This window comes from Perognathus longimembris, chromosome 8 (assembly GCF_023159225.1).
Source record: "Perognathus longimembris pacificus isolate PPM17 chromosome 8, ASM2315922v1, whole genome shotgun sequence".
Classification (NCBI taxonomy): domain Eukaryota; kingdom Metazoa; phylum Chordata; class Mammalia; order Rodentia; family Heteromyidae; genus Perognathus; species Perognathus longimembris.
In genome coordinates, this window is record NC_063168.1 from 48991635 (window position 1) to 49008161 (window position 16527).

At 39.5% G+C, this 16527-nt stretch overlaps 1 protein-coding gene across 2 annotated transcripts in view; it reads left to right on the plus strand.

The window, feature by feature from the left end:
- Thada (THADA armadillo repeat containing) overlaps positions 1-16527 on the plus strand; it is a 308781-nt gene that overhangs the window by 229469 nt on the left and 62785 nt on the right. For both annotated transcript variants that reach the window (XM_048353036.1, XM_048353037.1), the window contains one exon: positions 7820-7914. In XM_048353036.1, the coding sequence (XP_048208993.1) occupies positions 7820-7914 (95 nt within the window). The remainder of the gene's footprint in view (positions 1-7819; positions 7915-16527) is intronic.

Genomic DNA, 16527 nt, shown 5'->3' on the forward strand with positions numbered 1-16527 from the left:
CTGAGGGAGTAGTACTGAGGACCAGGGTGACCCATAGCTGATGGCTGTTGAAGTCCAGATCAAGTTCCTAAAAAACTGACACCAGCCGCTCCAGCCAAAGCAACTGTTGCTAGCCCTCTCAATTCAACTTACTATGTTGGAAATGAAATATACAGCTTTGGGAGAGAATGAGAGAGGGAGTGACACTGTTCAATAGGAAATGGACTGATTACCTGAATCATGTAATTGTAACCCCTCTGTACATCACCTTTATACTCAAATTTTTTTTTTTAAGAAGATGACAGTGAGTATTTCTGAGTGCATTATACCTTCCGGGGAGTCCCTCTGGCTTCATGGAATTTGCCCATCTTTGTATTATTTCCTGCAGTGGCTCCCTCTTCCACATTCCTTTAGCATTTCTTATCCTCTCAACCTCCCATGTATCCAGGTCTTTGACCCTACTGCTTCCACTATAGGTATACTGCCTGTGATCTCCATTCTGAGCACAAAACTGCATTTGACTCACTGGGAAGACAGAGTACTCCCCTTCCCAACTGTCCTTCATCCTGTTTGTTGACTTTATATACTCTAGTATGACTACAGATTTCTCCTGCTAAATTAGTAGCTTTCAAATTTTTTAAGTACCCGTAGCATGAAATACCTTTTATATTTGGCCTTAATGCATATGTATGTGTCTGCATGCTGGATGTGTACTTGCATACACACAGATACTCTAGATACTCATTGACCTATAAAATCTTTCATGGTTTAAAGTTTTAGTAATAGCCATGATCTGGGGGAGGAGGGATTAACAGGAAATTTACTGAAGATTTAGCATATTAAGTTCAGGAATAGCACATTTGATTTCAACGTATCTACCACCATTTTGGATACCAAGTATACTCCAATTGCTACCAATCAGTGTAATGTAATGTATCTTTTTTTTTTTTCCTGGTTCTAAGCTAAGGCTTGAACTTGGCCTGGGTGCTGTCCTGCGATCCTTTTGCTTAAGGCTAGTGCTCTACCACTGAGCCACAGCACTACTTCTGGCTTTTTCTGTGGTTAATTAGGGATAAGAATCTCATGGACTTTCTGACCTGGGTTGGCTTCGAAATGATCCTTAGATTTCAGTCTCCTGAGTAGTTAGGATTACAGACATAAGCCACTGGCACCTGTCTTACTGTGTATCTTATTACCTAGAAAAGAAAAAGTAAGAATGATTCATTGAAACAAATCAGTAATTATTATGCGAATTATTTCATTTCATTGTTTACCTTTCTTTTAAATATATATTTATAATAGAAACATATATAACAGTAAAAACTATATTCTGGGCAAGGACTTGATAGAAGTCCTTGTATGTAACAAATGAGTTGATGAACTAATGCTTACTCTTTCTAACTTGACATGCTGATTTATTTTCCTCCTTCCTCTCTCACTCTTTCCCTCTACCTCCTTTCCTCCTTTCTTTTCTCTGATACTGATCACCACCCACTAGTTGATTTTATAACCAATCAAATGGGCCGTAACTTGGAATTTGAAAAACACTATTCAGGACTCTAAGTTCCTTGAGGGCAGTGACTGTGTCACTGAATTATTTCATCTTCATGTTTCCAAACCCTGACACTATTTCTGGCTCTTGGTTGCCTCTGAATAAATGTTTTCTGAATGAATAGGCCTCAGTTAAAAAGATCTGCAGGCACTGGGATTCCGGAAGAGCTGGGAGAAGTGAATAATTTATTGCAGACTTCCCAAGAGCTCCTGCTGTCTTCTAGACACTAGGGCCATTGTGGACGTGTCTCAGAAGCCCAGCTCTTTCTGCCCTACCTTCTGCTTCTCCCCAACTTCCAGGAGAGAGGGCAGGAGGTTTAATGAAGTTCAGAGATTTCCCAAGGCAAAAACATATTAATCAGGTTCTCAGGTGGATATTTGTCAAGGGGCAAATGATTTTTATAAACACAGTGAAAGAAAGCAGGGTTCTTAAAAATACCTTTATTTCATTTCATATATATATAAACTTAGTCCTCATACCTGATTCTTTCTACCTCTTCTAAAGCTACTATTATGCTGTTTTTCAGCCCATCTGTTAGACTCTGACCACTTCTGGGGTTTTTTTTTTCAAGCACTATAAATCTTCATTAGACCTTGCCCCATGCCAGGATTTTTCCATTTGGGGGTAGAAAAAAAATCCCCAAGCCCACCAAAACTCCGTTGCTTGGTTTCCTGTCCAGCTGGCTTGCTGTTCCTTGGGATTTTATTCCCATCATCAAAGTGGCTTGACAGGCCAAGAACAAACCTCTGGCTCACCCTGAACTCACAGTGTGCCGATTCCGAGTCAGAACAAACATCAAGTAATAGCAAGAGAAAAAGAAAAAGAAATTATTTTCCTGACTTAAAAGCCAGTTCAGAGAAAGCCCAGCTGTGTGACTCCAGACAGGGCCCCTATGTGGCTGTCCTGGAGGGTGGAGCCAGGAACATTGCTGAACTACCTCAAAGCCAGGGATGGACCACATTATGATCCAAATCCTCAGTTCCTAGAATCTAAAGTGGCAGCATTTGAGGGAGCCTCCATGATTTTGTTGATTGGAGCAACATTGCTTCCCAGACATGGAGCAGCCAGAGCAGTCCCAGACATGTCCCAGGAGGCCAGAGAGGTTACCAGCTTGTGCCGGGCCTAGGGGAAATACAGAACAATGTAGCTTAACAGCAGCCCTACAGTTTACCAGCTTTTCCTCTGTTCATTTAGAAAAAAAAAAAAAAATTAAGGTCTGGCTTAGTGGTAGAGTGTTTGCCTAGCATGCATGAAGCCCTGGGTTCAATTCCTTAGTGCCACATAAACAGAAAAGGCCAGAAGTGGCACTGTAACTCAAGTAGTAGAGAGCTACCCTTGAGCACAGAGAGGCTCAGGGACAGTGCCCAGGTCCTGAATTCAAGCCTCCCTCAGAACTATTCCCCAAAAGAAAAAAGGAAAGAAAGAAAAAAAATTAAATTAACAATTTCTTGGAAACCCTACTCATTGGACTTGGAAAGCAAACCAATTTTCCAAAAGAAAAAAAAACCTTAAAAACTTGCTTTATAGTTCTATATGGCTCCATGGGAATACATCCAAGGCAAGTGGCCCTGATGCTGGGAGGCCACAGGGCATCAAGCAGTGAATTATCCAATCACGGTAGCCTAGGTATTGAAAGCTTGGTTGCCTTGCTTGTGTTTCTGCTTTCTCAACACATCCACATATCCCTGAGCAAGCTGACAAATCACTTCCTACATCTGTTTTCTCCACCCCACACCACCCTTTTTTTTTTTTTTTTTTTGCCAGTCCTAGAGCCTGAACTCAGAGCATAGGTGCTATCCCAAAACTTCTTTTGCCCAAGACGAGTGCTCTACCACTTGAGCCACAGCTCCACTTCCAGCTTTTTCTGAGTGGTTCATTGGAGTTGAGTCTCGTGGACTTTCCTTCCCAGGCTGGCTTCAAACTGCAATCCTCAGATAAATCACAGCCTCCAGAGTAGCTAGGATTACAAGTGTGAGGCACCAGTACCCGCTGTTGACTCTCTAAAATGCCTTTCTTTGTCAAGTTTTTCCCATCTTACACTTCTTGTCTTATCTCAGAATTTGTCTTTCTTTGCAAAAGTAGGCAAAATTCTCAGAGGCCAGAAACCCATCTAATATGCATCTTCTTCCCAAGTAGCTTAAAGTGGGATGCACAGAGGCATTCTACCTGCTGTTGGGGCCATTTGCTTAGCCCTGTGCTAGATATCTGGTAATTTATTGAATTCTCTAACTCAGGATCAGCCCCATGTTCTAGCTTTCTTTCCCAAATGCCTCTTTCTTTGGCGGGGGAAGCCCCAGCTGTTCAGCAGTGAAAGTCCTAGTAGTGAGAATGCTAATCTTGAGAGAAATGTTCATAGATTGTGGCTTCCTATTATGGATTGTCTATTATGATAGATGGGAGAGTAACAACCTGGGGAAGATAGAGAAAAGAAAGAGCAGGACTAGAAATTTATGCAAATATACAAGCAAATTCCAAGGCAATGTATTTTTTAATATGAGCTATAAAATACTTGGAGAAAATATGGGAAATTTAAAATATGTATGTATAATATCTAGAGAAGAGTAAGACTTTATAAGCTAACAAACTCAGGAGATATTTTTTAAATCAGTGTGTTTGACTGCATAAGAATAAACATTTCTGAATTGCAAAAGAATTATAAAGTTAAAAATGGCAAACTGTGCAAAGTATTTGCAACAAATGTGACAAAGGCAGATCTTCATATACAAAGAGCTCCTACAAATCCTTGAACATAGGTCAAAGAAAAGGAAATTAAAGTATTTCTTAAGAAGCATATGAAGGGGGGTGGTCAACCTCACCCTTAATATACTGCTTAAAATAATCAGCTGGTGCGGGTGGCTCACACCTGTAATCCTAGCTTCTCAGGAGGCTGAGATGTGAGGATCACAGCTCAAAGCAGGAAAAATCCATGAGGCTCTTATCTCCAATTAATCACCAGAAAACCAGAAATGGCACTGTGGCTCAAAGTAGTAGAGTGATGGACTTGAGTAAAAGATCTCAGGGACAGAGCCAGAGTTCAAGACCCACAACCAGAAAAGATGAAAAAAAAAAAGTCAGATATTGTTTTTCATTTATCATCTTGGCATAGGTCAAAAGGTTTAAATGAACTGTGGTGTTCAGATTGTGGGGAAACTGGCATATCTAAACAGAATGATGAATATGTAAAATGACAGCTTTATTAATGAACATCTTGTCAAATCAATGGAATTTTTATTTATTTTTTTATTTTTTATTTATTTATTTATTTATTTTTTTGCCAGTCCTGGGCCTTGGACTCAGGCCTGAGCACTGTCCCTGGCTTCTTTTTACTCAAGGCTAGTACTCTGCCACTTGAGCCACAGCGCCACTTCTGGCCTTTTTCTATATATGTGGTGCTGGGGAATCGAGCCCTGGGCTTCATGTATACGAGACAAGCACTCTTGCCACTAGGCCATATTCCCAGCCCCTCAATGGAAATTTTAAATGATGAAATACCGTGGTCCAGCAATTTGGTTTCTGAGAACTTTGTACAAAACTGTTGGCCAGATATATTTATTATAGCATTACTTGTTTTGTTAAGACATGCTTATGCTAGATCACCAGGTTCACCTTTATACCTATGCTATATAGCTCAAACTCAGGATCCTCCCACCTCAACATCTGAAATGCTAGGATTACTGTCCTGTGCCAGCACATTTGACACAGCATTGTTTTTAGTAGCAAAATATCTTGATCTCAAGTTTAGAAGCCTGGCTTATTGGTAGAGCCCCAGCCAATGAGCACATCAGGTATGGAGTTTGAATCCAGATCTCAGACCTAAAATAAAAAATCTTGATTGTTCAGTTCTGTTAAAGAGAAACCGATATATCCATAAATTGGAGCAGTTTGCCTCAAAAAAAAGAAAAAAGAGAGACAAATCTCTGTAACTTACAGAAAGGTATCTAAAACATATTAGTAGGAAATAGTAAAAGTCTAGAACTTGGTATAATAGTAAACCACCATTTTGTGAAGATAAACAAGTAGAGCATAAATGAATACAAGGAACCTGGAAAGGTCAGCCAGTAAGTAGTGACAGTGGTTTTAGACTGTGGGCAGAGAAGGGGTTCATGGAAAGGGAGCTGCATAAATGCTCTTTCGTATACCACACATGTATATTGCCTATTTTTTAACTAAGTTTTGAAAACTTAATTTTTTTTTTTTTTTTTTTTTTTTTTTTTTTTTGGCCAGTCCTGGGCCTTGGACTCAGGGCCTGAGCACTGTCCCTGGCTTCTTTTTGCTCAAGGCTAGCACTCTACCACTTGAGCCACAGCGCCACTTCTGGCCATTTTCTGTATATGTGGTGCTGGGGAATCGAACCCAGGGCCTCATGTATACGAGGCAAGCTCTCTCGCCACTAGGCCATATCCCCAGCCCCCTGAAAACTTAATTTTTAAAAATAGCTCTGCATAGGTATGGTTTTAGGTTAGAAACAAGGGATACAAACTGTAGGTTTGGGTAGGTAGGAGTCCAAGAACAAGTAGGTACTGACTGGTACTGACGACTATCGAGGAGCTAGTCTATGAGACTGAGGTAGGGCAGACACTGAGATACAACATAGTTCTGTTTCAAGTTAAAAGTGTCTGATATATGGATTTTTTTTAATACAGAATCTCACAACATAACTTAGTCTTAAGATCCTCCTGCCTCAATTTCCTATGTGCCGGAATTCGAGGTATCTACCACTATCCAGGCCCAACAGTGATATATTTTTCGTATTTGAGTATATACTAGCTTATATATGCCAGTTGTATGGGCAGTTTAGGATAGACATTGAGAGGAAGCTTTAGGGAAATGGTAAAGATGTGAACAGTGAATGAGAAGATTGGTTTAGGGGGCTGGGAATGTGGCTTAGTGGTAGAGTGCTTGCCTAGCATGCATGAAGCTCAGGGTTCAATTCCTCAGTACCACATACACAGGAAAAGCCAGAAGCGGCACTGTGGCTCAAGTGGTAGGTAGAGTGCTAGCCTTGAGCAAAAAGAAGCCAGGGATAGTGCTCACGCCCTGAGTCCAATTCCCAGGACTGGAAAGAAGAAAAGAAAAGATTCATTTAGGACATCTGCCAGCCAAAACAGCTAGTCTCCATTTCTGTGCCATCTCTAATGTTATATTGGTAGTGGAGAAGAGCTGGTACCCCAGCCAGGCCTCAAGGTGGACATTTACAGTTCACTCCACCACCTTGACAGTCACTGCTGTGACTCATAGTGAAACAGACAGTAATGTTGGTAATGTCATTCCAGTGGTACAGGTCAGGAGTCTGTTCTGGTCACAATAGTATCAAGTGGCAAAGCCACAAGATTCAATAGGACATGGGTTGTGTCCTATTGATTTTGCCACTTGTGCCAGGTCATTAGCACATCAAAGAGATCCTAGCCTCATCTGTGGTCAGTATGAACCAAGACTGAGAACCTATTCGCTTCAAGCACCATTCTCAAAAGAAAGTCCATCCACTTACTGTTACAATCACATGATTCAAAGAGTAAAACCAGCCACTGTTGCAAGAAAGAAAAAAATTTCACTTATTGGACAAAAGATATCAGCACCATTGATTGTTAATCTTGCATGTTTATTGCTCAAATAGTTGTTTTGAGCATATAGATTCATTTCTCCAAAAATTAGATGTGTGGTTTTTATGACCAATAATTTTCCCCGAGATTTCTCCACTTAAGAGGGGAGTCATCTAATATAATTTCTTTTTTCCCTCCCTTCCTCTCCCTCCCTCCCTCCCTCCCTCCCTCCCTCCCTCCCTCCCTTTCTTCCTTCCTCCTTTCTTTTTTGCCAGTCCTGGGTCTTGAACTTAGCGCCTGGGCACTGTCCCCAAGCTTCTTTTCCTCAAGGCTATTCCACTTCTGGCTTTTTCTCTTTATATGGTACTGAAGAATCGAACCCAGAGTTTCATGCATGCTAGGCAAGCACTCTACCACTAAGCCACATTCCCAGCCCTCTACCTCATTTTCAACTAACTAAAATAGTATCTTACATTTTGCTTGCTTTCTGTTTGTTTTAGTTAGAGCCAGAGCATAGAGTATGAGCTGTTTTGTCCCATGTAGCCTCTACCATATGCACTCAGACTTACTTTCTCACTTGGATTGCTGATTTTCTTACCACTCATGATTGTGCACCTATCTCATTTCAACTGTCATCAAAACTGTCTAATTCTCATGATGTACCTAGTAGAAAGCACCTATTTTCTCCTTTTTGTGACTCAGGCCTGAGGAAGAGAAAGTAATTTATTTCTTTTCTTTACCCTTTTAGGCAGAATCCATGTTTGGTGACCAGAGCTGTATATGTTGATATTATCTTTCTGTTGACTTACTGCCTCAGCAGACCCACAAAGGTCAATCAGCCAGGTATGATTCATAGCTATATACTATTTTGGAATAGTTACAGGCCATTGAAATGTGGGTGGGGTTTTCAGCAGCTCTACCTCACACTTCCACATTCTGCTTGTGTAAGACTAACCGTATGTTAGAATTCAATCATGTCTTATATCTCCCTCTTAAAAGCTTCTCAAGTAAACTTGTCCTTGCTTGCTTAGAAGTTTGCTGTTAAATTACTGTCTGTGCTTATTCAGTGAACTCTACTCGAATACCTTTGTGTTTTAGAGACCTTGGCTTCTTCCTGTTTCTTTGCATCATCATTTCATATCTTTAACAGTCATTCACCCTGTTCCATCTTGTGGAATAACCAAACTGTCTCATTTGGTACTGGAGCTGCAACATTTGAGCCCCAGTCATCAAATCTACCCATGTACTAGTACATGTAGGAGCTGCTGCCTCAGGCTCTGAGTTCATATATGTCTCTAGGTCATGCATGTTTCTAGGTATCTGCCACAGATCCACATATAATTGTTCTATTTTAATAGTGATTCACAAAATGTGCATTTGATTTTTTTTAACAGAGGACAGCCCAAATAAAACTTTTATGTGTTTATATAAGAGGCCGCAGGAAATGCTGTACATGAGTTCCAGGCCACAGACTGAAACTGATTTTCATCAACACAAACTGAAATACATGGTAATGAGCCTGCAACTGGTTAAAATCTGCCTCTTCTAATTGATTAGGCCTGTCTAAAGGAGGCTACGATTACAAAGTCAGATTTTGAGCACTAGCAGGCCAGGCCTTTCCTTTACTCTTCCTTTCCTTTCCTTTACTCTGTCAATGATTTGTTGTCTTCAGTAAATATGTTCAGTCTGTCAGCGTCCAGCTCTGTCCATATGGAACCCTCTCCCCAAATTCAAACCAATTTAAAATGCTTTGCAGGAGGCAGGAGCAAGAAGTGCAAAGCCATCTCTCCTAGACTGATGTATATTAGCCCACAAAGCCTCTGTGGCCATGCTGAGGTAATCAGAACACAGTCATTGTCCTCTGTTCTACATCCTTGCATTGGGGCAGCTGTTATGTCCGTTTAGTAGTATAGGATCATATTGTAACACTATAAAGTACAGGTCTACACACTTCTTGCTTGCCTCAGTGTAATTATGAATGGTGACCTCCTTTTATTCTTGAGACTTTCATTTATATAATAAAGTACAGGTCTCTTAAAGTCTTTACATCATAAAGTGAAGGTCTCCTAGCTATAAGAGACCTCAGTATTGTATCCACTTTAATTTATCCTTGACTAAAGTCCAAAAATTACAGATATAATAAAGTAAGTTGTTTTAGATTTCCACTATCGTTGTACATCACCTCCATGTTACATATACTTAACTGCTTGTGTGTGTATCTAAAGGATGCATGAGGATCCTGACAGAGCTTTGTGGCTGACAGTAATCTTTGGTTTATTTGAATTGTATTTTTCTTGGCTCATTTAGTGTTATTATCTCTGGTCTAGAAGAGAGTTAACTGTTGTGTGTTATAAAATATCTTCTCCCCAACTTCTTTTTCCTTATTGATGAGCTAGGTTCCATGAAGACAACTTTGGCTTTTTAAAATTACTCTTTCCTGACTCTTTTTCTTTGTCTGTGCCAGTATTTGGGCTTGAACTCAGGATCTCACACTCCACCTTGGTTTTTCTGCTCATGGCTGGTGCTCTACCATTTGAACTATGCATATCTTTTTTTTTTTTTTTTTGGCCAGTCCTGGGGCTTGGACTACAGGCCTGGGCACTGTTCCTGAGCTTCTTTTGTTCAAGGCTCTACCACTTGAGCCACAGTGCCACGTCTGACTTTTTCTGTTTATGTGGTCCTGAGGAGTTGAACCCATGGGTTCATGCATGCTAGACAAGCACTCTACCAATAAGCCATATTCCCTGCCCTGAGCTATGCATATCTTATTCAGCATTTTGCTGGCTAACTATAGAGAAGAGTGTCACAGACGTTTCTGCTCAAGATTGCTTTGAGCCTCCATCTTCAGATCTCTGCCACCTGAGTAGCAAGGATTACAGGTGTGTGACACTGGCATCTAGCTCCAAACTCTTATTATGTACAGTTTCCACTTCCACACAGTGTGATCATAAAGATATCTTTTGCTACTCTACAGTATTTCATTTACTTAATGTAGATGTACTACTCTTAACATTTGCAGAGTAAGACATTATAGAAACGGGGTACTTTTATTCTCATATGACAGGCATACCTCCATGTTGTTCTGTACTGTTTGATAAGGCAGCAAATAACCAGCCACATTTAGCACTTCAGCACTTGAGATATGGCTAGTCCAAAACAAGATGTTCTGTAAATACAAATGCATTCCACATTTCAAAGCACTGGCAAGGCTGAGGCAGGAGAATCTTAAGTTTGAGACCACTCTAGGCTTCATAGCAGGACCCTGTCTCATAAAAGAAAAAACAGGCTTCAATGACTTAGTAAGTATTTAGGTGGATTATATTTATTAAATGTTGGAAAGGTGATACTTTTCTTTAAAACATGACTACTGGAATAAAAAAGTAAGTAAAACTACCTTTGAAATATGTGAATTTATCTTTGTCAAATGGAGAGATGCAGCCAGGCACTGGTAGCTTATGCCTACAATCCTATCTATTCAGGAGGCTGAGATCTGAGGATCAAGGTTCAGAATCAGCTGGGGCAGGAAAGTCTGTGAGACTCTTATGTCCAATAAATTACTCAGAAAACTCTGGAAGTAGCACTGTGTCTCAAGTGGTAAAACGCTGGCCTTGAGCAAAAGAAGCTCGGGGACAGTGCCCAAGCCCTGAGCTCAAGCCCCAGGACTGGAGCAACAAAAGAAAAAAAAATGGAGAGATGAAAAAAATGTATTAATGATTTATCACTGAAACTAAATGATACATTAAAGTAACATTACTAGGAGAAAATTGTGACTACTAGGAAATTTCAAATTCTGTACATAGTGTGTTTATATTCCTATTGGATTTTTTCCCCCCAGATCTTTGGGAATTGTCCTTATACACCACAGAATATATGTGTATGTGTGGGTATCTGTTTGCTGTCTGTATATCTGTTTATCTGAATGAGTATTCACATAGCATATACACACAACAGTCATAGCTTATTCTTAGTCTTTTGTGTATAGAATCAATTTTTAGAACTAACCAAATGTCAAACAAAATGATAAATAATATGGGTAGCACTATTCAGGATGGAAATAAACTGTGACCTTAAAATGGTGAAATCTTTTCCTGTGTGTTTCAAAATGGTTTTCTTCAAAGGTAGTAGTATATTACCAAATAAGGTAATCGATCACTCATTTAGATGTGTAGATTTCAGTAATGCCATGATTTTATAGTTTTCCCTTGGAAGTGCCTTAAAATAATGGACCATGTCTTAGGTTATATCTATTTTATTTGGATTTTTATTTAGTTGTACAAATGGGCTCCAATTCACATGTCAGTTGATGAGCACAATGCGTTTGGATCTGTGTCACCCCTCTCATCATGGTCTTCCTTCTCTCCCAATCCCACCCATCCCCTCAAATTACCTAGTTTTCACATGTATCCATTAATATTGTGACTACATTTTCCCGCCCTTTCTTTCTATTCATCTGTCCCCCCTCTCTCCTTGACCTAACCTTTCCCCTTACAACAAAGAAATGTTCCTGGCCTTTTGTTAAACTGTAAGTTATTCAAAGGAATTACTCCCCTGCATATACCATCCTTTAGTTAACATGTTTGCATATATTTACAAGGCACTGTGTATGTTTACATATATATTTATAATTTAGATTAACTTGGGTTATTTATCCTCCAGGAAAGCAGATAACAGACCTTAATTAAATGGGTTTGTTATTAGTAGATTGAATTAAATGCAGAATTCCTCAGTTGTAGAATAGTACACTTGTTATCAAGATACAATTGTTGCTTAAATTTGTGCATCAATCTAGTATGAATTTTACTTTCTGAATACAAATGAGGTATGTTATGCTTACATATAAGTATATGTATATATCCATCTCTGTTCTTATAACACAAAACTCAAGAGTAAGAAGTGTACCACATAGAATTTGAAGCCAGTTTTCTGTTTGAATCTTAGTTCTGCCAGTTATTTTATGATCTTATGCAGTTGTTTAGCTTCTTTGAGTCACTTTTCCTTATCTTGTGTTGTCAACTTACAGTGGAAAGCCTTATTAAAGAATGTGCTTTGTGTGACAGTAAGTGCTCAATCAATATTAGCTACTAGCATCATCTTCATTATGCTTATCATTAGCCAGAAACCATGCAACTAATTCAGCCCCCTAGAGTCTGGCGGAATTATGTTCCATGCTTATTCACAATTTTCTTCTCATGTATGTATGTATTGTGTATATATATGTATGTATGTGTGTGTGTGTGTGTGTATTTGTTGTTGCCAGTCCTGATGCTTGAACTCAGGGCCTGAGCACTGTCCCTGGCTTCTTTTTGCTCAAGGCTAGCACTCTACCACTTGAGCCACAGTGCCACTTCCAGCTTTTTCTGTTTCTGTGGTGCTGAGGAATCGAACCCAGGGCTTCATGCATGCTAGGCAAGCACTCTATCGCTAAGTCACATTCCCAGCCCTTCATATTTTTTTAACACCTTAAGAAAAGATTTTAAAAAATGCTTCTATACCAGGCATAGTTTGTCAGGAATCTACTTGATTAGGGATATTATGCCTACTGACTGATCCAGGCTCATGCCTCTCAGGAGGCTGAGATCTGCGGATCATAATTCAAAACCAGCCCAGACAAGAAAGTCCTTGAGATTCTAATCTCCAATTAACTACCAAAAGCCAAGCTGTGACGCAAAGTGGTAGAGCACTAGCTTTGAGCAACAAAAGCCCAAGGACACTGCCCAGGCCCTAATTTCAAGCCTCAAAACTAACACCTCAAAACTGTTCTTTTTCTTACTCAAAATAAAAATTATTAAATAAAGTTACTTATGTTTTTATTCTTGTGGTATGCTAGCATCTGTTACATGTTGAATACCTGTTCCTGGAGCTAGAGATGGATATGTCTTGGAGCTTATAAGTAAAATAAAAGAGAGATACACTTGAAGCACTAAAGGAAAAGTGCCTTTTACCATGTCTACTTGGAGATAGGAAGGGCTCAGGTTGAGGACGAGGTTTTGATCATAAGAAGGAATTTCACCAGATGGGCCAACAAGAGGTGAATAACCGGAGGAGAGCAAGGGCAAAGCCACTGAGGCACAGATCAGAAGAGCCTTAGAGAACTAGGGCAGGGTCAAGGCTAGGAAACTGGTGAAGCAGAAATTCAATCGTGGGGCGCTCCACAGGGCAAAGGAAACTGTTAGAGGATATAAAACAAAATGGGATCGTGTGGTTTTTGAGGAAAGGTGGCATTTCTTTCTATGACCTATCCTCATAGACTCTTAGGACTCTTAAAGAGCGGAAGTTCCTATTGTCATCCAAAATGAGTGTAATTGAAAATCCATTGGCTATCTGGGAGATATTCCTACTTTTGTGCTAACCCATTTTGAAGGCTTGGGAGGCTTGGGGGATAGAGACTAGCATGAAAGGCAGCACAAGTGTTAAAAATAGTTGTTGAGGGCTGGGGATATAGCCTAGTGGCAAGAGTGCCTGCCTCAGTATATCCGAGGCCCTAGGTTCGATTCCCCAGCACCACATATACAGAAAACGGCCAGAAGCGGCGCTGTGGCTCAAGTGGCAGAGTGCTAGCCTTGAGCGGGAAGAAGCCAGGGACAGTGCTTAGGCCCTGAGTCCAAGGCCCAGGACTGGCCAAAAAAAAAAAAAATAGTTGTTGAAAATGCTGAGATTATAAGGGACTTAGGCCTGTTATTTTCCATTTAACTACCTTTATGAGTGATTCTGTTTCATTTATGAGTGCATACATTTAACCTTTGAATGTAAGCATGAACCTTAACAGAGACTAATTTTCCGAAAAGAAAGTGAAGCTATAGTTTCAGGAATTTTCTTTTCTTTTTTGGTACAAAGGTTATGGGAGAAGGATCTGCTTATCTCCTCTGAAACCCTATTTTATAAGTGACCTTGGAAGGCTGTTGCTACCTCTAAAATGTCTTATAACCACATTGGAGGGCTGGGGGGCATAAACAAGGAGAAGAACAGTGAATGAGAAAGGCAAGAAGGTAATTAGGAAAGCTTAGGATAATGATGTGTTTGTGCAATCAAACTTTTATCTTAGTACTTCCCAATCATTTGAGGTTTCCTCAGCCATTAACTGGGTTTTAAAAAGTCCAAATCTGGGAGTTTTGTTTGGAGTTTTAAACTGATTTAAACCCACAAGGACTCTTTGTCCTCAGTATTCTTTTTCCTCATCTGAACCCAGCTGTCATCATTAGTGTATATCAGTTTCCTGAAGGAAGGAAAATTATAGTCTCTGGTTATAGCTGGGGGAGGAAAGAAAAAGTCTAACTTGGTACAAGGACCTAGGGACTCTGTTCTATGCCTGGGCAGAGATGTTGAAACAGAGCTTTAGTTCTCGTTTTAAACTTAATTAAGTTATTTACAGCTCTCAGATTAGACATTTTTCTATCTGCTAATTGAAATACCCTCTAAGACTTGACTAAATACCCTTTTCACTGTGAGACATGGGCTTTTCTTATTTCTCTCTATGCATACTACCTTAAACTTGGGTTTTTCATGGATTTTAAATTAAACATTCTCTTCTATTAAGTATTTTTGAAAATATTGTATCAAGTTAAACATTCAGACTTTTATTTTAAAACTTTCTTGGTGGACTTAAGTGTGAATTTTTCCTTTTCCATGCTCCAACCTAGTTAATTTTTTGTGTAACCTAGTTTTCTTATCCTTGTGTGTGTGTGTGTATTAAAGTATTAATCTTGAAGAGAAATTAATAATCCAAAAGTAATAAATGACATTATAATTTCATTAAAATGTTTTAACTAGAAAATAATTTGTCTATCATACATACCTTGTATAAATAATCCAGAGGCTATTTTTCTCTCCAAGGATGTATACAGGATGCCCATATACTCTCCTTTTTAGGAAACATTGTTTTCACCTCTTGGTAGGAGTTAATAACAATGCCAACATGCATTGAGCACTTAACTATTCCAAACACTGTGCCAAGCACTTTTTGTGCAATCTTTTACCTTAGTACTAGTGTTGAAGAAACTAAGGCAGAGAAACTGCCCAAAGTTACATGTGTGTTAAGGTGGTGGAGCCTGAGGTTTCTAGCCACCCACACAATGCTCATAATACAGCTATGGCCAAGTCAAGAAAGACTGGTCACTTTCTTGGGAGGGCAAACCCAGAACTCTCTTTATGGATCCAGATTTCCAGGCCTCTGCCCATACTGCAGAACCCCCAGGCCACAGAGAGAGATCCTTTTATAGGAGCTTCTAAGTCACAGAATTTTATGGAGCCTTTCCTGCCTGAGTTTCTGTTCTGATCTCGAGGGTATATGGAATAATCCAAATACAGAGCCAGACGTGAAATATGTTACTAGAAAGAGAAAACCTGATGCTCTCCAGCAGCCACCTGCCCTTTTTCCTCTTGAAAAGTGGATCTACAGCCATTACACCAAAGACTTCCCAATACCAGGCTGCTAGGGACTGAATTTTGTGGTTTCTTTGTTAGTTGAGATTTATAAATTGAGATCTCATCACTCTGCCAAGTGCAATAAACAACTGGAATGTTACTTTTGTTATTTTTACTTTTTTTCTAAAAGTGACCAGTTAAGTCAGAATCCCCAAATATCTAAAAACCAAGTCCATGGACTTTATAGATCAGTATAAGATCAGAAGACAGGTCTTGTTTATTACATCTTGTGTTATATAAGGGAAATTAGGTAATGTAAACCCTCCCTCAAGCCAGCTGAGATGTTGATGATGGTTAAGTGGTAAAATCTGTGAGAAATATTCAACAGTGCCTTATATTTGTACTGCCTAGGACATGAATAATATATATGTGACATGAATAAAAATAAGGTCAGTGATTTTTATGACATATTAACTTCCTTTACTTAAGTTCCTAGGAGACAGAGATGAACAATTACAGAGAATGAAAACATTGGCAGTTTACAAACTCTTGCGTTAGATATTTGGTCTAATTGGGTTAAATTTAAGCAATTCCACCTGAACAAATTGAAAACAATTCTTATCTGTTCTGCGGTCATGCACTTTTATCGGTGGTGGATGCAGATGTGGTTAATATGACACAGTTGGTGTGATTCTCTCAGTTCCGGGCGGGATTGAGAACATATTTTTAGAATCTTCTGGAGACTTTTCATGCCTGGCCCTGTAGCTATGAAATTTCAAAGGATGGGAGGAGAAGACATATTGTCAATAAATTGGTTTGCTCTGAAACACTGGGACTGTCTGCCATCTGAACTGCTCTACCAAAAGTGTCTTTTCCAGGGAAGGGTAAGTGCTAAAATAAGCACATGGCTTCTCACTGTCTTTCAAAAGTCAAGGCACATATTAGAAAGAATAAAATAATATAATTTGTAGGGAAGTGGATGGAGCTAGAACAAATCATGTTAAGTGAGGTAAGCCAAGCTCTGAGAGACAAGTGGTGCACGTTCTCTCTGAGATGCAGAAATTAGATCGAAAGTACAGTGGGATATGACAGATT